The 24,590-nt window shown below is 40.6% G+C and overlaps 1 protein-coding gene across 11 annotated transcripts in view; it reads left to right on the plus strand.

The window, feature by feature from the left end:
- The first annotated feature begins 12,155 nt into the window (after window positions 1–12,155).
- Window positions 12,156–24,590, plus strand: part of tjp1a (tight junction protein 1a) — a 104,707-nt gene continuing 92,272 nt past the window's right edge. For 6 of the 11 annotated variants that reach the window (XM_085270375.1, XM_085270384.1, XM_085270357.1 and 3 more), the window contains exon 1: window positions 12,157–12,725. In XM_085270375.1, coding sequence (XP_085126501.1) covers window positions 12,634–12,725 — 92 coding nt within the window. In that variant the 5' untranslated portion in view covers window positions 12,157–12,633. Of the gene's footprint in view, window positions 12,726–24,590 lie in introns of all 11 variants that reach the window. The other 5 variants (XM_085270338.1, XM_085270347.1, XM_085270391.1 and 2 more) reach the window with 1 other exon arrangement.

The raw sequence follows: 24,590 nt of genomic DNA on the forward strand, positions 1-24,590 counted from the left end.
CATGCCTCCGTAGGGCATCGAAGCACAACGTGAGTCACTCCACTGTCAAAACCCCTGATGAAATGGCCCACTAATTTACCTGAGGTCATCTATGATTTCATCATTAACGTCTCGCTCCAAAACTTTAACTTTCTGTCGATGACATCAGTGATGATAAAACGCCTGGTGCGCTCCTCCACAGCCAGCTCGGATGTGATCCTTTATTAATAATTGAGGGTAAGCTGTGTCTAACCTTGACTTTATTGTGGATTAGTATGTGAAGTATTTATATATATATTACCATCTTTGATAGCCAGTGCCATATCTACCATATCCACCCATCTGAAACATTGAGTTTAAGTGTTTCTGACACTTCTATGGCCACAGATGGACATAATCAAGCAACTGGACATGCAGACTGCTTCTATAAACATTTGTGAAAGACTGTTGTGGTACCTGTGCAAGAAGTCCACTCATGAAATTTCCTTGTTACTAAATATTCCAACAAAGTGGAAGTGACTGGGAACGACAGCGGCTCAGCCATGAAGTGGTAGGCCACGTAAAATCACAGAGGTTGCCGAGGCACATAGTGAAAAGAGGCTGCAAACTTTCGGCAGAGTCAATCATTAATGACCTCAAAACTTCATGTGACCCTTAGATTAGCTCAACAACTGTGTGGAGAGAGCCTCGTAGAATGGGTTTCCATGCCCAAGAGCTGCATCCAAGCCTTACATCAGCAAGCACAATACAAAGTGTCAGATGCAGTGGTGTAAAGCACGCTGCCACTGGATTCTTGAGCAGTGGAGACGTGTTCTCTGGAGAGACAAATTTTGGAAGGATTGTCAAAAGTTTCCCACAAATATATTCCTTAACCTTCTGGAAAGGCAGAAGAGTTGAAGCTACACCCTACAGATGAAGAATGGGATGTTACTCAAGTTCATATTCCTGTGATGACACACGAGTGAATACTTCTGGCAGTACAGTGAAACTAATCGTAACATAATAAATGTCACGCTTGCTGAACTCTCATATCAATGAAATTAGCTGATACATAGATTTGATACAGTGAAGTAAAGTGGAAGCAACACGCATGCCATTAATGTCAAGATGAAATGTTACAGGATTATTTATTGACAATGGGATTTATAGTTGATTAGAATTTAACAAACGCCTCATCATGCACAAAGGTGAAAACAAGGCTCACAAAACTGAGCTCAGTAGTAGAACTAATAGACATTACCCTAAAAAAGAAAAGCGTCAGGCTATCTCCAACAAAGTCAGTCAATTCCCTTTGCTTGTATGTTAAAAATGTGCCTGTGTTTCCTCAGCCCTCTGTTCACACCGACACAAGGGCAGGCATTTTTCATTTCACACTCAGGCTGGAGATTGTGAGTTCTCTCTTGTGTTGCAGTTCTTGGTTCAGGTTACCGCTAACTCTGGCGGGAACTCAGCCTGCTGTGACCTTCACCTTGGCCCTGCATATCTGCTCAGTGCAGCAGGATCTCAAATAGCAAAATACCAATACTGTATGTATACGTATGTAGAGTTCCCTAATTAGGATAAAGCTGCAAATACACTTTATACTAAACATTCACTGATTACTGACTTAATGCGGGTGCGATATTGAAAAAGCATTTGCCCCTTCTGAATATAATGCACTGTTATTACAAAAGGTAAAAAGTCTGTCAATTACGGTGTTGACCTTGATTATCCTGCTAATACTTGGTTAAATATTGATCCTGCTGTTATGTGTTTTTGAGATGTGAGCAAACAGTAACAATTCTTTGTGTAGATTAAATGCTGATCGGTTAAAAAAGTTAGTTTTAACAGTTCACCATGATGGGGAAGAAGTGTGAATATAATTACTGAGCTGGTAGTTATGCAATGCTTTTGTACTCTAAGCACTACAAGTGCTTTTTACTACTAGCCTAATTCATCCAATCTCCCACACATTCACATGAGCGCTTCTTTTGATACCTAAGGGCCTCGTCTAACATTTAAACACATACTTATACTCAAATGGATGCACCAGGAGCACGTCAGGGTTCAGTATTTTGCCCAAGGATGTCTCCACATGCTGACTGCTGTAGCTGGGGATCCAACCACCCACCATCTGACTGGTAGATGACCTGATCTACCCCTGAACCACAGCCACCTGCAAAGTCAGGGATGAGAAGCACAACAAGGGTTAAACTGTTTAAACTGTGTTTCACTTCATTACTCAAACTTCTCCACAGCAGGGACTAAGCTAAAGAACCAACAACAGCATCCACAAAAACAAGAGTACACACTTTACTGTCATCCACAGCTACAACAAGTAAACATGGGTCTGCAACGTTCTGTGTAGCACCTATTATGCCTTTAAAGAAAAAATGAATGTGGATATCCTGGGTAAAAGGTCAGAACTCAAATTAAAATATATTTGACATGATTTTGTTCTTTAAAAACAAAATATGATTGCCAAGGACATTACCCATCTATCATTATCCACCCTCAGCTATCTCTGCTGATGTAACAAGCTCTTGCTTGACTGGTTTTTATTTGTGTTCTCATATTGCATGATGTGGCCTGAGATTGTTCCTGGAGGAGTGTTTTTTTTCCCCTTAAAAGTGCATCAGCTATGTGTATTAGGGAGTACACTTTAAGTGTTGTTATGTAAGAAATGCATCACACGGTGCATTCATAGTAATAAAAGGCAAAAGATTTTTCTGCGTGCAAAAACTGCAGAACTACTGACCAGACTGGATTCTGAGTTTTCCCTGTTTCCAGTTTGTTTTTGACGTGCAAGTTGACTGGCACTGCTATGGTTTGCTTGCTTGCAGAGTTAATTGGCTAAAAAACCAGACTATCCTTTCCAAGTGAATATCAAACGCAGCATGTTGAGCGACACTTTGGATTTCAGTTCTCCAAAGACACAAACCAACACACAGTGGTGCTTTTTTTCTTCACCCAGTCACTTATTTTGCTTTTCCCAACTGTTTTTATGCTTGCCTGACTAAAAACCTTCATCTCAGGATATTCTGCTGTAAATCTAATTTACCCAAACTCTTGAACTAAGTGCACTTTATGATACGAATAAAGCAGCAATCTTTAAGAAAAATATTTCAAGCCTGTGCATTAACATTGCAAAAACCATGCCTCCGCATAGCGTGCAGGGACATTACTGTAAACACATTCTTTGGCCCATTAGGTTTACAGTGAGTCCTCATGACATCAGTACTTTAATGTCTTCTTCTGGGCTTTTACTTGTTATTACTGTTTGTTTAAGAAAAGCCGCAAAGCACTTTTTTCTGCTAATATTCATTAAGAGAATGAACTTAAAAATCATTAACAATGACATTTAATCATACATTCTTTTAATTAAACACAACTATTGTCGCAAGACTTTATGTAGTCCTGTGAAAATGCCAGTCTGGAGTATTGAGATGTGCACAAAACATCACAACGTTCTCAACAAAGTCACTGACTGTTCAATGCTTTGAGGAATTGCAAAAAATAATAATAACTTAAAGTCCATGACAGAAAAAGACTGAACAAGTATGAAAGGGTTGGAGGGAAACCTGTTCTCTCTAATGGCAGCGCAGCTTAGGTTTGCAAAGCTGTATTTGAACAAACCACAAGGCTTCTGGAACAATGTCCTTTGGACAGATGAAACCAAAGTGGAGATGTTTGGCCATAATCCACAGCACCATGTTTGGTGAACACAAACACAGCATATCAGCACAAATACCTCGTACCAACTGTCAGTACGGTGGTGGAGGAGTTTGTTTGTTTTACAGCCAGGGGACACGGACATCTTCCAGTCATTGAGTCGACCATGAACTCTTCTGTATACCAAAGTATTCTCGAGTCACATGTGAGGCTATCTGTCTGATGACTAAAGCTTGGCCTAAGCGGGGTCATGCAACAGGACGATGATCCCAAATACAGCAAACCTGCTCTAGCAGCAAAGAAGAATGTCTGAAAAAGAAGAGAATCAAGGTGTTGATTGTTTTAACCTAAACCTGAAGCTAAATGCCCGCCAACCTCAACGAACTGAAGCAACACTGCAAAGAAGAATGAAACAAATTTCCTGTGATAAAGTCATACCTGCTTAAAGTTATTGATGCTGGAGGTGGTTCATGCATTATACTTTTTTATTTTTCATAGCACTGTGTAGTCCTGCAAAAATGTTATTTTTCATGACCGTATATTTGTTATGGCTGATCCAGAACTGCACTCTTAGAGCAGCACATTTCCATTCTGCATGACTTGCTTATATAAAGCAGGCATACTTAGAGCATATACATATTTTCACTCCGCTGAAAGTGCTGTGATAAGATGCATGACGGCAGCCTACACAGCACGCATATCGTTGCACGGCAGCACCTACAGCACGCCACTGTACCGCACATTCAACTATTATTAGTAAACATAAATATGATCGCTCTTGTCTCATATTAAAAATGTAACTCACGTAATACAAAACTAAGTAGATTAAATGATGATAATGGAAAATGTAGAGTGAGACTACAGATCTAACCAAACACTGCAGCTTCTTTGTGAGTATTTATGTATCTATGGGGATCCTGACCAAGACATTATTTAAAAAAACAAACATCACTAAGTAGCAAAGATCCATGGATTGTGTCATCTTTGTGGCAGCCGTTAAGCACTCAGGAATGTTGAAGCAAAGCTTATCTCATAAATCCTCTGTTATTTATCCTCAATTATTTATATTGTTCTTTAGATTGTTTTTGGATCCCTGTAGGCAGCGTACAGATTTCAGAAAAAAGAGCCCTAAAACTTTTAATATATATTATCTTTACAAAGGAGATGCACAGTAGCTAGTGGGACAGTAGCTAAAGTTAATGTGCAGCATGAATTCAGGTGGATCGTTCATGCTATAAAAGATTTAATTACATTTTACTTATTTTCATAAGAAATGCTTACACAGGGAGACAGACAACCATTCCCACACATTCATCCCTATGGGCAATTTAGAATCACCAGTAAACTTAATCTCATGTCTTTGGACTACGAGAGGAAGCCGGAGTACCCAGAGAGAACCCACGGAGTCACGGGGAGAACAACAGCCACACAACCCAAGACCTCAAAAGTAACCCACGCCACTGTGCTGCCTAAACTGGGGCTTTAGTCATCAGTTTCACAGAGACTGTCACTAACCTCTTGCCAGCCAGGTGGGACCTTTGTGTTTGCTTTCTGAAATTTTTAAAATGAATAAATGTCAACAAAAGCTGCGGTGAAGAAGAGGAAACCCAGACGCAGAGAAAGATGCAAATTTAATGAAATGATCGACAGTGGCCTTGTGCCTTTTTAGGAAATGCCTTTCTTCTTCAGTTATACTAATAATGTATCAAAATAGATAGCTATCAAGTATGGCAGAATTGCTTTTTTACGATGAAGTCATTAGTCTGGTATTTCCGCCTCTATTCATATTCAGTGAGGCTTTGTGTTGACTGTACAGCCTCAAAAAACCAGTGGGTACTAAGGAGTGGGTTTTATTACCTTCTACGGTGTCCTTGCATCCAAATATGCAAGATGCAATAAGTAATATAGTCATGTTAGCTAGATGAAAGACATAAGACATCAAATATGCTAACATTATGTTTTTTTACACGTCAGAGGGGGCAGATTAACTTACTTCAGTAATTCGGTCTACTGTATTGCAGTGTGGTAAACAGACTGTATATTACTGCTTTGTGGTACCTGTAAATAGTGCTTTTTAACACGAGAGACACCTGCTCCCTCCCACAGGCTCTTTGTACCTCAGCTCATCACTTATCTCAGCAAATCCGAAGCTACATTGGGACACAGGAGAGAAAGTCTGCACCTGGCAGACAGTTAATAAAGGTGACAGTGGGAGGGCAGGAGGAAAGGAAGCTGCTGGTGTGAAACCCTGCTAAGTGGAGGCACAGGAGTCGAGTATTACTATCTCTGAACACCTTCCGCTCCAAAGACAGTCTCACACACAAAATTCAGTTTTCTGTGCAACTGTCAGGCAGGTCATCTGTTTACTCGAGGATTCTTCTTCATGTGCAACCATTCTCTTTTTTTAAAAAATTCCCCACACACCCTACGCCACTGGACCGACACAATAAATCACTACAGCAACAGCAGTCATTTGGTATCCAGGGATCCTGGCGTTCATACGCCGTCTCTCCGTCTGTTTGTCGTCTGCTCAGCTTCCTCACAGCCTCCATGCATCTTAAAACTGTGCAACACTTAATAACAGAAGCGACAGATGGTAGAACTTCTTTTTTTTAACCTAACATATCTTCAATGAAAAACTTTTTTTTAATCACATTTTTACCCTTTTCATTGTAAGTGTGACCAGAAATAGTGCAGAAACAGACAAATGAAAAACACCATACAGTGTGTGCATCTGTTTCTGCTGAATCTTGTCCCATGCAGATCTTGTGCACTTTTGCAGAAGTAACAGCAGGCGCTTTCCTTTCTACAAATGTTTCATTTAAATATTGCATTACCCTTGGTTGGATTCATGTATTTCATGCATCCTCTGCAGCTGCCATATCTGGCATCACAACAATTCTCACCTCACAGGCGGGTTTTTGTCTTGCAGATACTGCTGCGAGTTATTGCTTTTTTCCCACTGTACATTCGTTGTAGTTCTGTACTGTATAGTGTTTTTCCCCCTTATCTTACATATAAACCAAGGATAAGGAAGGTAAAGTATACATTCCTTAATGACGCATAAAAGACATTTTAAAAACATAGCAAGCTCAACATTGCAATCTAGCAATACATCATAGTTACATTGTCCTGTAACTCAAGTCAAATCCATTTGTATAGCACTATTCAGGCAAGACTGTATATGAAAAATGTAAGTAGCCAACATTGCTATTTTTGTTTCTACTGAAGTCAGAAATGACCATAATAGCAAGCTTCAAGATTCTTCACCCTCAATAAACATGAAGCTATCAGTTTGAGTAAAGCTGCTGATATGTACAAAAACAATGTTTTATTTATTATATTAAATAATTAATCCCTGAGGAAAATGTGCTTTGTGTAAACTGAACATATACCAATCAAATAAATTTCATATCATTTCATATATAAAGTTAATGTTAATGTAAAAAAATTACATGGAAAATTTACATGTACTTAAATTAATTAAATGTGCCAAAAGGGTACCACTTTAGGCAGAATTTGTTCCTTTGATTGTTGTTTAGGAATCAGGCACACAAGCCTAGAGAGACCAGTCATGCTGTGACAACCTTCAGTCACTGGGAAAGATGTGTACTGGTTAGCAAGGTGTTGCTGGCAATGTGCTATATGGGTGCTGTACCAAAAATCTTTCCTGTGATTGCTTTGGATGCTAGCAGATGGCCGTAGTTTGAATGGGGGATGCTGACTTAGTGAGACTGTAGGGAAACTTGAAAAATGTGACATAAACCATGTGCGTGTTCACTGTACAGACAGATACTTGTGCTACGTAACATACAATTAAAATATTACAGGCTCACTAACAAGAACCTGAGTGCAGCCTTGCGGACCATCTATTTGTACATAAAGCACTCAGATAATAATTTAAAAGATAATTCAATTTAAATGTGTCAAAAGGTACCAAAACAAACACCTTTGACAGGTTCAGTTCAGTGACCCCAATTATCTGAGGTGACAGCCAGCAGAGAGGTAAGAGCCTAGTCATCATCCACTTGTCAAAGACGCCCAAGTTCATAATCATACATATTTAAATATACTTTAAACAAGTGATGTAGTTATATCACTTGTTTATTCAATTCAGTTTTATTTATATAGTGCCAAATCACAGCAACAGTTGTCTCAAGGCACTTTACATTGTAAGGTACAGACCATACAATAAACTATATGAACCATACGTCACCATAGGTACCATACGTACCTATGCAATGGATAAAACATTTTGATTTCCACCATCATGATTGATCACTTCTAACATGAATCTTTGGGGGATTGACTCCCATGAACAGCTGAGGAAGTTTTTGGTTTCTTTTTTCAAAGCTTGTCAGTTGATTCTAAGTCAGTTTGCAAACAGAGGGACTGAAATCTTAAATTTCATTTCTACTTTACAATAACAGCTCAAATTTACCAGCAGTCTTCACAGCCTCACAGTGACACCATTTTAGTGCTTATATCATCTTATTTAGTGTTATTTTAATAACACTTTCATGTGCATTGAGTAACTCAAAGTATTGAACTTTTACTTGTTTATCTTACATCATCTTGCTGTTGTGTATGAAGCCATATCAGGTGTCAGGGCAAAATGTGGCCAAGCCAAGAGACAGTGATGCTCTGCAGTGGAGTGTTGAGTTACAGCAGGAGTGCAGCATCCACATCGCACTGGGACACGGCTATCCTGGTTTTGAGTCTTTTTTTGGATCATCGATAGGATGTTTACGTGGAAGACAGAGAAATCAAGGTATTGATACCACCAAAGGTATCCTGGGTAATTCAAAAGTGGCTCACCCAACACTATATCCATTAAATGAACTTAACCGACTTTCCAGACTTTTCCCACTGTAACCAGAGTTGTGTAATCTCTGACTCTCAGACTTGAATCGCTCTGCTTTGCCTTTTGCTTCTTCACATCTAAATTTCACACTTCCACTACAGAAAGACATAACTGATTTTCTTCATCACTCAAAAAGTGACAATTTGGCCTCTGGCAGGGTTTTTTTTTTCTTTCTTTGGCTGTCGTTGAAGGGCATGTGAGTACAGGAAACTTCAAAAAGCGGTCTATAATAACAACTGGGGCAGTCCCTGTGAGCTGTACAGACACCACTCAGAGCAGGGAGAGACAGATGACAGGTGAATGATGACACGCATCAGCCATTCGGTGACTAATTTTCTGTGCTTACTCAGACGTAATAATCTGCCGCTGTATGCTCAGCTGATGTGGTCCATGTGTCTGCTCCTGCTGTCTGCTTATTGGTATGAAAGAGAGGCAGAGCAAGAGTGAGACAGGAGAGCAGTCCAAGGCTACAGATTTAATCTGGCTGCTGTGGTCATGTGATTAGTCGTGGCCAGGGGCCAGTGGATAGTGTAATTTATGGCAGTGGGGGGGGGGATCAACACATTTGGATGGTTGCTGCTCCTGAGGGAAATCTCACTCTTAACCAAGCCACCATCCCTCTTTAACCCACCATAACATCACATCTGTGGCTGCCGGGCTTGGGGACAGTTAGCCTTGTTTTGTTTATCTGTGGCTATATAAGGAGGTGTAGTTTTATGTTTGAGGCCATAAAATGAGTACAGAAGAAGCTAAGTGAGACCCAGAGAATCTATTTTAAACATTTGGGGCTAATGGAGCCAGTAAATTGCATTTAATACCAGAGATTAAAGGGAATATTGACAGCCTGCTGAGGACTGTGCGTCAGTTTTCGCTGTCCTTTTTGGCTTAAAACCATATGACTGCTGTGGTGACCTCACCCTCCTTCAGACCACTGGCACGCTGGTGGGTGTATGTGTGTACATGTTAATTTAATCCTCTTCCCAACTCCAAGAACTGTAAATAAACATCAGAGGAGTTTCATGAGAGGCTGTGTTCAGTTTTTTGGGGTGAATTTTCTGTTTTCAGAGCTGCCAATATCAAGCAGTGCTGATAACAGCAGTTTCCTCCTGACCTTCCCCACCAGCTGCTCACCAGCTTGCTCCATCCAAAATTTACCTGCCTTTGCATTGGCTTGCTGGTCAAAGATAGAGTTTATATCTACATTTGCTTTTTTAGGGTGTATGGGCCGTCTCAAGGGGACTATGGTTTATACTCAGTCCTTCTCCCATCCTTCATTCTGTTTATTAGTCTGAACAAATATGTAAATACAGGGATAGGGACATGCTGTCTCCCCTCGTGGTGCAGCTTCATTATAAAATATGCAGGATGCAATCCAGCTTCATTGCCAAATTCTTTAATGGAAAGTGGTCCTGCCCAAGGGGTTCATGCAGAAGGAGTCTGTGAACTCTCTTTATGGTTACATCATAATCTAAATTATTCGACAGCCCTGAGAAATGCATTTCACTTGTTTGACAGATGTCACACACACGGGGAGTCATTCCCCCTTAGATCATGAGCGCACAGGCTCCTCTGAGTCCCCTCGTCCTTCAGGTCTCACTAAAGACTTGTGTTTACTGGGCATTTAAATTTGACACCGAATCAATCACTGAATTGATTATCATCTGTAGACACTCTGTGAACTATCAGCCCCTAAAGGGTAAGTAATTGTAACCTCAGCCTTGCATTTAGTATGGCTTGGCATTAGGAGGTATAGCATAGATGTTAAAAACAAAACACATTCGTAATCCATCATAATATCTACATTATAATGTCAACTATAATATTCTTTAATCTAGTTATTGGCAGAAAAATGTATTCATGTATGTATAATATGCACCATTAGCAAGTATATTAAAATAAATTAGGAGGAGATATTTTTTTTTTTTTGCTTATTACAGTAATTTTGATTGTCCATTTTATTCAGTTGGAGCTGTGTGGTGGTTTAAGATGATCCAAGATTTGAATGCACAGCTCATACTTCCAAAAAACTGGAAACTGAGTAAAATGTCTAAAAAAAATAGCATAATGCAACAGTTTGCAAACGTTTTAAGCTCTATATTTAACGGAAAATATTACAAATACAACATGTTGTTGCTTTTTTTCCACTGTTTTATCACCTCTTCTGTGAAAAAACAAAAAAAGAACTTGGGAAGTGGAGAGAATAATACTGAAGCATTTAAAGCAAAATGTTTTCCTACTCCAGGCTGATGTACGAGGTTGGCTTTAATAGTGTAGAGCAGGAATGTCAAACACACGTTACCACATACGGCCCCCTTTGATCTTACGAGGGCGGGACCAGTGAAACACCACTTTCTCTCAGAGTTACCAACTTTACACATTCGATCCCTGAAGTATTTTAATGAAAGAAAAAGACATACAATTTCAACAGTACATCCCATTTGTTCTACGTGATAAAGAAAAGTCTGTCAGCATGACTCATTGGGATTAAATGTGTAAAATGATAGAAAAAGTTCTGGTAGCTCATTGTGTAGACGGCCCTCTAATAATATTTTTTTAATGTAAACCCATTATCAAAAGCACAAATTTCTATAATAGACAGTGAAAACCAAACTTTTAGTCATTTAATTGTTTATCTATTACTTAATTTGGTGTAATATGAATGGCTGTGGGGCTGTGGGAGTGTGTCCAAAATGTATGTTCTCCTTCACATATTCCAGAGCCGCCCAGGGACCCATATTGGTGTCTTTGGTGGGCCAGTTTTGGCCCCTGGGCCTTATGATTGACAGCCCTGGTCTAAAGCATAATTTTTTGTATTTTTAATTTTACTGAACATTTTTTCAGTTGGTCAACAGACATGCTGTTTTAATACATGTAGAGCGGGGTCATTAGTAAACAACATCATTAGTAAATGTTGCGCCAGAACTTGTGTTAAGCTTTAATGGTGCCTTCACAGATTTGCAACTTACCTCTGCTTCATGGTCAGATGTGCCTCATAAAATCATGGATGCTGACTTTTGTACTCATTGGTCTCTCTGTCTTTAGTCTGGAAAATAGGAGCTCAGTGGTTTAAAAAAACAAACATATTTTGACTTCTGCAATTGGAGGACAGTTTTTTTCCGACTTTGTGTGAAGCTCAGAAAAAGCAGCCTTTTTCCTGTATCATTTGTATTTATGTTTTTAGTCTTTATATAGGGGCAGGAATACAGGAATAGTTCTCCTTTGCAATACATGGTTTTGTTTCCATTCTTTATACTTAAAGGTCCAGGTTACCAAATCTGGTCTTATTAGGTTACTTACTTGCCTCCTGATTATTTAATTCCATATGAGCTGATTTGTTCCTCTCCACCTCCACTTTATGATATTTAAATCCTGCCCATGCTTTAATTCGGCCTAATGGACCAATCTCACAGAAAGCAAGATCGAAAACACACCTTTGTCTCAGTTTTACAGTTCTGGGATTTCTCTAAGAATCACTTAGACGAACCCCCCCCAACACACACACACACACACACACACACACACACACACACACACACACACTAAAGCCATTACATAGCTTCCTCTCTCCTCCTCCTCCCTCCCTCCTCCTGTGTCACTCTCCTGCTCTCTCCCTCTCTGGCTGAACACACGCGCACTCTCTTTCCTACCTCGCAGACGCTTGGGTGCCGTCGCCGCTGCATCCTACCGCTCACTGTTGAACCGCCTCTTTCTCTCGACTCTTTTTCTCCACACAAACAAACCGGCATTTCACGGTTTGGCGGCCGGGAAAGTGTCCGCCATACGAGGCAAACCACAACAATGACCCGGTCCTGACTAAAATTGAATAGATTAGCCAATCTATTCTGAGCTCTAATGAGATTAGAGGGTCAGCGCGGGCATGGGTCGCGGCGGCGTGGCACTTTTCCTTGAACTCCTCCGGGAACGTCCTCCCTATCAGCGGTGTTTCCAGCGTGGAAATGGCGTTTTTGACACCGAGGATGCCACGGATGACGCGACAGGACAATAACAGACATTTGAATGCACGCTCACCTGTGCCGCTTTGGTGGCGCGCGGATTCCTAGAAGTAGCAGCACCAGCAGCAGTAGTTGTAGTTGTAGTAAAAGTAGCAGCAGAAGCGGCAGCAGGAGTTGCAGGAGAAGATGAAGTACCAGAAATATATAACGGTGATGCAGATGGCCATGGGAGTGACAGCCTCCAACAAAGACTGCCTCCCCGCGAAGAGACAGCTGTGGTGAGTATGGACAAAGAGGAGGAGGAGGTGCGCGCTTTGGTTCGGAGCGTGTGTTGGTGCGCGTGGAGCGTGGGGGAAAACAGGTTTGAAATGAGCCTCTGGGCTTTGTTGTCTTGTTTGAGAAGCTCCAGTCGCGCTTTTCTGCTATGTCTGCTGTGAAGTTGAAGCTCAGCAGCTGCTGGCGGAAGCGACTACCTCCATCCGCCTCTGTGTCGCTCTGCCTTCAACGACAGTTTGATGTGCGCGCCGGTGACATCGACACCCAGCAGGTATTTAGGCGGGGAGGAGGAGGAGAGGGGTGGACAGTGCGCGCTCGCCCCTTCTCTGTGTTCCTCCTGGTGGTCTCTGAGTGTTATGATCCGCTGGTGAGGCTTTCACGAAACAGAGCAAGTGGATTTACAGGAACAGCGAAACGACGCGGACACACACCGCTTTCTTCTTTCACCCGCACGCGCTCGGCGATTTCAGTTTTCCGAGCAGCTCTCTGGTCTCGCGTCTATTTCTGCGATAGTAAAAAAAAACAAAACCGCTCATCTCTTATTTAGCAGCTTCTTGCCACCTGGATTTGTGTAGGAGCGGTGCTTGTGTTTAGCTCTCATTGGCTGATCACGTCTCCGTGCGTTTCCATTTAAATATGTCCACCTAGTTTAATACACGTCCACGTTTGATACCATTTATCCGTTCCCTGGTGTTTCGGGATGAATCAGCAAAACGTAACAGGCAAAAGACTTCTAAAAAACATTTTTTTAGAAAGCTGTCTCTACATCTCACCTCTGTTGCAATTAATTCCCTATCGCTTTCCTTCTTTCCAAAAGTTCCCAGGTTGCTTTAATACTGTAAGATTTCTTTTTTGAAACAAAACGAAACAAAATCTATCTTCTCTGCTTCTGGCTTTCACAGCTACACGACAAGATGACAGCAAACCTAAGATATTTTGAAGGAATTATGTCAACATTTATAAACTCCAGATATATTTTTACATCACAAAACTATTAAAATTTACCTGAAAAAAAGTTTGATAATGCTGCACTGTGCTTCTCTTCAAAGATAATTTAAATATGATACCAATGACAAACTGACCTATTTCTTTGTGCACTCGATGAATTGATTAGTTGGTGTCAGGGAGCAAGATGCTACTGCCGTAACCTTAGCTGGCTTCTGACAACCTGTCAGAGGCTGTTATACTGTGATACACTGGGAATGTGGTTGCACTGTAGGGCATAATAAAGGAAACTGTGAAGAACGCTTCTTTTACTAATTGAAATAAGGAGCATTATAAAGAAGAAAAGGAACAAAAAAAGAAAACGTGACACAGCAGAGTAGTGTTCAGTCTAATTATAGGATCTTATCACAATGAGCAGATTCAGTCTTTCTTCTACTGTAATCCACGCAGATAACATTAAGCATGCAGCACAATCCTTACAGATTTGCACTGCTTTACACTGAGAAGAAAAACTCTGGTTCCTTGCGTAGGATGTGCAAGGCTTTGAGGGGGTCCATCTTACATGTGGGAGCAAATGGGTCCATTACTTTGAATCAGAAATGATCTCACATGGGAGAAAGGATAGGTTTTCTCCTCTCCAACCACTGTCAAACGTGTAGGACAGCGCACAGCGGCGACTTGGTTTTGACACTTCTCCCTTAAGAGAGGCGCGGTGGTATGTCCGGGGCCATCACATCACGGTGGGGGAAGGGACACGGCCATTGCCATTAAAAGTGGATTACTGTATCGCCTCCGACAGCCACTTTAACGGAGCGTAGCTGAGCCAGCGTGTAGCTGCAGTGTGTGTTTCATGGAGTCACCCTTGGATTCGCTTGCCTGCCATTTCCGTCTTTATTCAGTGAAGTCAGAGTCCAGAGTCAGTAGGCTCACGTGCACATAAGTAACTAAAATGTAAGGCCTGACTTTAGGTTGGAATACCGAAGCAATGACCCAAGTTTAGGTGATCAACGTGCATCATAGAAGTTTAATCCTGATGTGTTTCAACTGGTGATCTAATAGAAGTTGACGAGTCGTAGTTTCAACTTCAATCTGTTTTATTTAACTGCTTTCATATTTAGAAGTAGTTACTTTCTTAATTTCAGTCCTCCAGAGGGAAAAATGCATTGCTTTACATTCACCTTACTCTTTGACTTGTGCACAAGAAAGGAATTTAAACACCCAAAGAAGCCAGGCTGAACAGTTTGTATCTTCATAACTAAATGAAATGTCAGCGTCTTTTCAAAGGTTGAGTGAGTCGTCTGGTTTCCTTCCATTCATACCACAAGGTTGAGATTGCACAACGCAGGAATAAGCTGCTGCTGGAGGACCTAGCTCATATATGATTTATATCAGACTCACTTGCACTCAGGTAATGGGAGATGTTGTTCCTTAACGAGCGTAAGAATAGGAAGAGACTGGCCGTGATGTCGCGACCAGAGACCACGAAAATGTCTGAAATTCAGCGAGCTGCAGCGATAACATCCCAAATAACTGCTGCCAACATCAAGTAGACGTGTAGAGCGATTAACTAATCCCAGCATCAAGGTTGGACAGCGACTGCCTCCAGTACTGTCGTGGTTGCGACAGTACTGCAACTGGTTTGAGTAATTTTGACTGATGTATAATTATTTTGTATAATATTGAGATGACAAATATTTGTCAGGATTCTTCACTGATTTTAGTGGCAAAAATTGTTTTATGTAAGTAGAACATGCAAAGATTTGTGTACATCTTCACGTATTATGAGATTATTAAAATATTAAAGGTAGGGTCTTTCACTCCATTCCTTGCACCTGCATGATGGATAATATTAATAGTAGCTGTGAGATCTCTTTATTTTACTCCTGCGACAGGTTTTGTCTCTTTGGAAAACAAAGTGTGTGAGGGGATAACACGTCTTTTGCACGGTGTGATTTTTTTTATCGACATGTGAGCATTGCACAATTTTTCTTTGACTTCATGCATTAATTATACTGCAGTTTTTGGTGTTTTATTTCAGACAGCTGAAGATGCTTTGTTGCTTTGCAGTGCAGACACACACCGCTCTTTGCAGATTTCCTTCACTTGCACTAAATCCAAAGTATTTCCAAACAACAGACGGTGATCTGCTTTGAGAAATTAGATTTTTGTCCCAAACATTTGATTGTTGTTGTATCTGTCTTTGAATGTAGTATTACTTACTAGTCCAGGTAACTTCATGGTATGTGGTGCAGAGAATGGTTGGTTACTTTGTAACCTTGGTTCTCCGAGTGAGAGACTATCTCTCCAACTTCATGCTGGAGAACAAAATTGTTTAGTGTTACCTTTACAACTATAGCTTAGCGATCAACTGTTGATCACTGACAGATGGTATGTATGCGAGCCAGTCTCTTTACATGCAGAACGGCTTTCTCTCTGCAGAGGAAACAGGAGGAAAGAATTGAAATAAAACTTTTTTCCACAGTCATATAAGCAACAAATATGAAGAGGCGGCTACGCAGCGGCCCAAAACACTCGACCCCCAGCGATTAATAAACGACTCGAGGCCATCGATCACGCTTAAAGAGCAGCTAATTGTACTGACACAATAACAAATCACAAAATAATGAACTTTATGTACCTCAGCTGATTTACATCAGATGCTACATTTGCATTTCGCTGTTTTTGTCACTTTGTTTTGTACCTGCGGCAGGAAGAATGAGATTTAAATAATGTGGAAAACAACAGCAGCATCTCACGTGTTTGTGTTTATGAAGCGTGTGTATTTAAAGAGCTCATTAAGAGCTTGTTATGTTTCCATTCCTGTGTTGTAATTGGTCTTTCATGACACAGTAGACATAAGGGCTAACACTGAAAACAGGCGAGGGAAAACAAACATAAAAGACACCAAGTTCAGAGTGGAGTACTGTTTTGCTCCAAGTGCCAGATCAATCGAGCTTTATCACTGGCTTTATTCTTAATTGAATTACGACCTTAATATCAGATTACTTGGTTAAGGTGGTTAGCTGTAGTAATCTGAGCATTGTCATTCTCTTCTTATAATAAGATAAACGCAGTGAACCTCGAGCCACAGTACAGCCCCCCACCACCACAGTACAAAACAAGCCAGCACGTTGTTATTAAACAAAACACATGGCGTCCTGTGATAGCCAGGACACTGTAATTACTTTGTGATCATCCACATATGACAATTAGCCCAATGACGACTGTCTAATTTGTAGGCAGCTTTCCATAATATGTGGGTGTATCGCTGTGTATTGTGTGCCAGATGCCTGCTCAGCTTCCCTCCACGGTCACAGCTCCGCCTGGTGTTCTCAGTCCACCTGCCTAATGATGCATAAAGTCAGCGTCTCCTCTTCCCCCCGCCCCGTGCCACGGACACATACATGCAGGCGCCTTCTCTGCCCTCTGATTTGCCTCTCCACACTTCCTCCCTCCTCCACATTTAACAACTCCTGTCTGCCTCCCCCCCTGCTCTCCACTCCTAGTCCCACTCACGGAGTCTACGATGCATAATCTCACACAAACTGACAACGCCTTGCATTAGTTACCTCGGCGGGAGCCCAAGTTTATGGTGGCCCTGCCATGATAATCAGTACTTTTCTAAAAACAACATGCTGACATACTATTTTTTTCACACCTACACTCAGTAAGTCTGATCTTATAAACACGAGTCATGGCTTTAATCTTTGAACATACTACTCTTACTCTACAGCCTTCACGGCCCTCGTATAGTAAGTATGAGGGTTCACACACGTGTTTGTGTGTCTGAGTGTGTGTGAGTGAGTATTCAGTGTTTTTGTCCATTAGGAATTCGCATGTTCTTACTTTGGCAGAACGGTTGTAATCGCCTCTCAGATGGTTTATGCCACTAAAGGGAACAGATTACACAGGGTTTATTGACTCGTGGCTCACCCCCTTACCCCCTCCCACTCTCCGAGCATCCCGTGGGTGTGTGGTTGTTGCTGTTGCTGTGTGTGAGTGTGTTTGTTTGTGTCTGGGTTAGGCCCTTTAGTGATAACTTTTCTGGTCTCATTTAAATGCTGCTAACTGAGGAAAAACCGTTATTTTTTCGTAGTATTGGCTTTGTTGGATGTGGTCACAATGGGAAATGAGTTTATATATACGCTGCACTTTATTCAGATGTGTTTTTGCACTTCAAATTGTGCAAAAAAATTACTATTTCTATCTTTGCATTAAGGCTCAGTGTAAATGTGCCACTGAGCTCAGTTCTGACTGCAAAAACATCCACTGGTCAATGCAGAAACGATGTCATCACATAACAGGTCTGTCTGAGCAACTTGGATTCAGTTGTTTACGAAACTGTCGACATCGTCTGCAGCACATGTAGCAACGTATCAGAGCTGAGCAGGTGGTGGCAACGCATATTTGTGTGTATAAAGGATGTATGGAGCTAATACAGAGTATGCCATTTAGTAGCTGTTTTAAAGCCTTGACCTTTTGGGCCATCTCAATGTTTGACTGATGAATATTAAACCTTTCCTTATTTATTAGCATTTTGTATTGTAATGGGTATAAAAGTGTGGAAGATGAGTATTAGTTTGTATTAAATAAGACTTTAAATTAGTGCCAGAGGCCATAAATGCATCAACAAAGTGTTCACAAAGTTGATTTTTGAGGCTTTTTTTGGGTTGATGTTTTTTTCCCTCACAGAGATTTAGTATTTTTGAAATCAGAAGAGTCGCTTACCGCTGGCCAATATAAATAATGCACATTTAAGGTTAATGATAATTAAATGACCCCCGATGAGCAAGCAATTAGCGACAGTGAGAGGGAAAAACTCCCTTGGAACAAGAAGAAACCTCTGACTGAACAGCCATGACCGACTGGGAGTGAGGGGAGGGAGACTAACTGAGATGAGCTGAATAAGAACATATGATGCACAAACTACTTTACACAGTAAACATAAAGCCAGTGTAATAAAGTCTTTATAACACAGTATGCTGGAAAATTCTTAAAAGACAAAACTCTGAAAAAGTAGCATTCATAACAGAACAGCAAGATGCAAGATGCATGTGTGGTTTCGTTTTTCTCTCCACGCAACTTGCCGTAGGTCACTGAAAAACTCAATTGATGATGTTATTGCTGCTGATTAGTTACTGAAATTTGTCTCTGCAGCTGCATCCTCCTTTTAACATAGTTGCAACCCAGCGCATGTCTGCGTTCATGTAATGTTGAGTCTAAATAGGCGTCTGGTAATCGCTGCTTAAAGAGCCTGCTGGCGGCAGTGATGCTAGCAGAAGCCTATCAGAGACTCATCGTCTCCAGTCAGAGTCAGGAATGACTTTAAGAATCTGTGAGTCACACGTTCGGGGCCTCTGGTGACTCCCGACTGTCACAGTGGCTCACTGGGGGGCCGACAAGATGGGATCCATCACTGCTGCCCCACAAACAGAGAAGGACACAGCAGAGGGGATCTACTTAAATTTGACAGAAATCCGAGTGGGTTTTTTTTAGGATGTTATATTTGTACACGGCCCTGCCTGTCAACATTTTTATTTTACGTAGTTGAATAGTCATTCAGCAGCACGAGGGAGTGATTTAAAACACTTATAAGACTGATTTGGGTTTCAAAGATCAGAGTGTAATGATTTAACAATATTGATGCATGCAAACAGAAAATTTTGTTTGAAAAGCTGGACAGATATGAGGATGCACACACTGAACGGCTGCTCATCTATCACCACTAAATAGCAACAAATGCCAGGTTTAATTAGTCACTTCCTTTGACGTAACCACCTCAGTGATAAGAGAGATCGTCTGACAGCGGATAGCTACTAAACATAGTGTTCAAAACAATTTAATATCAGTTGACAATAAGTTTGCTGAAAGAGCTGCAGTCGGTGGGTGAGGTGCTGATCATGCACACATTTGCACATGCAGAGTGGCCTGCAGCTTTCCAAACATGATGTATCAAGGGAGGTTCCCTGCTGAGACATCACTGCGTTTGACTGATGTCAAAGTTTAACGGTAAACAACTTCTAGCCAAAGTGTGAAGACTGCTTAGCTTGACCAAGCTATTTCAAATTGACACTGCACTTCCTTGGGTCTGCAGAAATACATCGTCCAAAGCAGTGAGTGGATTGGATTAATCGCACATACAGTCCTTTATTTATTAGACAGATGATATAATACCTGTAATCTGTGGAGAATGTGTAATGTTGTTTGATACTGCCTCAAAACAGGTTGATATGTGTCCTTACCCACAGGACCATCTTAGCGATGACACAATTCTCCTTATGATCTATTTCAGATTAAAAAAAATAAAAAATAACTCGTGCATAGAAACAGACCTAGCAATTAACTAGTTTATGACTACACAACAAATGCAACCACACTGGGATAGTACTTAAAAGATTAACAGCTGTCAGTAAACATTAGATACTTGCTGACAGCTGTTAAACATTTTAAATGGCTTTGGTTTTCGGTCTTCTGTGAAACACATATGTTGGGAATAAGTGTGATCCTGCTTGCAGCCATGGGTGGTAATAGTGTCATGATAAAAGCATTAGTGTTCCACTGGTACAGGTTAATTTAATTTAAGAAAGTTTTATGTCCTTAAAGGTTGACTTTGACAGAATACTGAGGTAAAACAGGTTTTGGGTATATATGATGTGCAGATTCTGAGCAGAAGTAATTTATGATGCCTAAGCATGCAAAATCATTACTCAGTCCACATTAACTATATGCTGCATTTAAACAGTTTATCTTATTTTAGCATTTTCTTGCTAACGTTTGGTTTTACCGTGACTTGTCTTCACTACAGATTTATGCTCATACCTGCATGGTTCAGTACTGTGCAAAGGGATTGAGTTACCCCTAATTCCTTTATATTTTGCTAGGAAACTGGGAAATAGTCGATTTAGTTAAACGTGTTTATATAAAGAAGTATTGAAATATAGTATTGATGCAAAAACTGTTCAATTCTAATTGCTTTTCTTGGCATTTCTTTATTAAAAGAAAGCTCTTCTTTGGATGTTGGCTCCCATTTGTTCTGTTTTCAGTCAAGATGATCCCACACTGTTTCAGTAATGTTGAGACCTAGGTTCTGGGGAGGCCTATCCATTGTTCCATTGTGTGTGTTTTTTATCCACATGTGCTCTTACTGCATTATTTTGAAGGTGCTGCCAATCAGATGCCTTCCAGAAGCGATACTGTAGCATCCACTGTGGATGAAAATTGGATGGTGTCTCTGTCTCTGTGTTCATAATTTCATCACTTTTAACAAGATGCTCAACTCCACTGGCTTAAATATAGCCCCAAACCATAACAGTCTCCTCCTTAGACCTGCCACTGTTTTGTCCATTATTTTTTCAGTTTACTAAATTTTTTAAGGACAAACTGAAAACTGTGTTGAAGGTCCTCTCTTACATTTTCAGATTATAAATCTTTAGGAATCACCAAAAATACTATTTCATGTCTGTCAAACCTTGTTACCTTTAGCATATTTTGTATATTCAACTAAAGAAATCTGGTCTTTAAATCTGACGTCATTAGCCATTTCCGGGTCCAAACTCCGCTTCAGGTCCCAAAGTAAAACGAACACTGCAGCATCACTGAGAGTTAAAAACTGTCTAAATTCTTTCATTTTTAGTAAAATGATCAGTGTTCTGCTCTACCAGGTGTAACAATTAAGTTTAACACCCAGGCATCCATAAAAACAGAATTTATTAAATTTAACGGAGAAGTTACGTTAGCAGGAAGTTAGCTCGCTAGTTCCCACCTAAACATGATAAAGCATGTTCTGACTGAGGGATTTCTGAAAAATTAAAACGTACAGCTCTGCTATCACTTCCAACATAAATGAAGACAGAAAACTAAACAGCATTGACGCTTGTAAGGTTACTGAAGTTGGGCTAGCTGTTATATAATGATGTGCTACATGGTGGCTAGCTACAAAGCTATGGTTAGCATAATATAAACACAGTGAAGCTGGGGGATGAACGCTAACTTTTTTCCACTCAATAAAAGTTAGCATGAGGATTCCCAATGGTTAGGGACAAATGCAATCGCATGGCAGGATGCTGTAAACGGACCAAACTTCAGTCAGGAGAACAACTGAGATAATCCATTTGTTGTCCAATGTCCAATAAAACACCTTCAGAAGCCCACTTTAAAAAGTTACAAGAAAGTCTGGCTCCTTGACAGCAAAAGATAAATTAATGAGATGAAATTTAAAACATTTGTAGAGTTCTGTACAAGTGCTTTGAAGTTGTGTTTGTGTAATTTTGGAGCAGCACTTTTTGAAATCAGCCGCTGACCTTGCTGTCACCCTCCTCTCCGCAGGGGTCAGACAACACTCAGACATGAACGTTGTCTCGCCTTGTTTGATACATGTCTATATGACTAATCTGGTCCGTCCATCTGTCAGGCCTGTCTGGCCTAATCAGAGTCTTGATCCTGCTGCAGATTTTCATTCCCGCTCGTTTCTGCCCAGGTGGCTTTCAAATGGCTTACAGGCTCCAGCTTTCAAAGATGTTTCCTTTATTTCTTTTGCTTTTAGACACCCAGTTAGTCATATGTTTCATTCCTCTGTTTGGGGACATCAGTGGGTTTTCTAGATCAAGTAGGATGTGTCATGTACCTCTTGTCGCCACTTGTCCCATGTAGCAGGAGGGGCACCCAAGAGCAAAGTGATGCATGTTCATCGGCCACCATCACTTCGAGCTGAACAGTCAGGCATTATGGAGCAGTCAGGGCGACCTCTGAGCCATATGCTGACTGTGTCCCTCTGTGCTTTGTCCCTTTGCATTATGGTCATTCTCCTTCCTTTTTTCCTTTGTCCTCTTTCCACCAACTCTGCCTCTCAGCACCATGTTCCTTTATGCTTTGCTCACCTGTCTCCTTTATTCCCTGGTTTCTCTTTTTGTTCTCAATTTACTTTCCCCACCTGTGCAATGGGAGCAAATGGTAAGTGTTTGTGTTTATATGGAAAGTAAAATGCTGGCTAGGTAAAAGCTTCTTTGAAAAGGTCTAGGAATATAAATGGAAAGAGAAAGTCACTGGAGCTATTTTGGACGCGCCGCTGCTGCCTGATGAGCTGGAAGATATGAACAAAGACAAATCCCAGGGTGGAGAGGCATCCCAGGACTCTATTTAACATTCTGGTTAGAGTACAGTCTATTGTTATTGGACATGAGCTAAAAACATAGATAAGGGTCAAAAATAGTAAGACACCTGCCTGTAGTTGTAGAAAGATCTGACACCAATGTTAACTTCTAAGTGCTCTCCAACTCCTCAGAGGAATTCTCCCAAAACTCAGACTTCACCTCGTTAACACAAATGAAGGAGGTTAGAGTTTAATTTAAAAATTGTCCTCTGCAAACATTTTTGAATATTAAATGTTTAGATTCATATTCATCGCATAAAACAACAGTCAAAAAACAAACTACCTTGGCAACAGTTGGAAATTTTTCTAGTCTTCTGCTAACTAAATTTCATGGCAGGCCGTTGCTATAGTTGCTGCCACTCGGCAACATCATTGTTTGGTGTTTAGAGCTGGCAGCAGCAGCAGGGTGGTGGAATAAGTCTTATGACTCCCATAATTTCTTTTAAGATGTCCACTTAAATAAAAAAAAAAAAAGGCCACAGTACTTGAGTCCATGAAAATGAAAATTTACCCAAGTGGGGAAGAAACAAAGGGAATAAACTGAGGGACAGAACAATAATACTCTAATGAAGGCATAATCCAGCAGTGGGCAACAAGCTGTTGAACAAAAGGGTAGAACAGAGTTCTCGATGGACATGAAACAAAATGAAAGTAAAGTGATCTTACCAAATAAAACAGGAAATAAAACTGCCTCACTTAGTATATCTGTCTCAAATAAAACACAGCTAGCTGTGCACATACTGGAAACAGAGATTTTAGGGTTGGATTGGGATTATCAGGCCAGCTGGAGTTGTTTTCCAGGCTCTGAACACAGCATGAACTGCTAAATACTGAAGCTCACAGTTTAACATGCTTCCACACCAAGAAAACCCACAACCCATGTAGACTTAGTGCCTGAAAGAAATCAGTTGGTAACTATATAATCACCAATGGCAACTGTATCGGCATTGACAGTGCACTCTTTTCTAACTTTTCGAACGTTGTGATCATGTGTAGTTTCTACTTAAAATTGTTTGGTGACTACTTTTATGTTATATAGCGAAAATGATATGTACAAGTGTACAGCTCTCCACATTCAGTGCTCCACCAGGTACATGTTCCTATACTTGGTAATGTCAATGCACTTATGCAGAAGTATGAGATCATGTGTAGTTTCTACTAAGCCTACTGAATAGTTATTTTCTTGAGGGTGTTTGTTTCAAATGAAAGTTTGTCAAAAACTAACTTTTTTGCTTCTTTTGTTCTGCTGATGTTCTTCTGGTGTCCTAGCAACAATGGTGCCTGTATACAGTATTATTTGAGATACTATTATCTTTTTCATATCTAACTCTAAAGCTCTTCACACACCGAACACGTAACTTTGTGCAAATTTTATGAGCATTAAAAATACTTGTCAGACTCACCTGTTCTTAATGCATCCGCTCACACCAACCGCAGGTGGGATAATTTGGCAAGACAAAGTTGCAGCATTTATTCTTTTAGAATCAAGTTCAGTTTTTCAGATTTTCAAATGCATTCGGCAACAAGACACTCAAAACATGCCCTGGTGCTGAATATGCAAGGATATCTACAATGCAAAATAATACTATTTTACCTCAGACACACAGCTGGGTCCTGCCCCGGATCAGATGTGGTTAGGTCTATTAACAATACTGCCCCACTGACATCCTTAACCTTCCTGCCTTCTTGGGACCTTTTTGTGCCACTGCTATGTGTTAAATGGCTGCCATTTCCACTGTGTTCAGTGGAATATAACCAAACTTGCCACAGGATA

This window comes from Mchenga conophoros, linkage group LG1 (genome assembly GCF_057382185.1).
Source record: "Mchenga conophoros isolate Kocher_MC1m ecotype Shallow Benthic linkage group LG1, M_conophoros_male_GT1.1, whole genome shotgun sequence".
In the NCBI taxonomy this organism is placed as follows: domain Eukaryota; kingdom Metazoa; phylum Chordata; class Actinopteri; order Cichliformes; family Cichlidae; genus Mchenga; species Mchenga conophoros.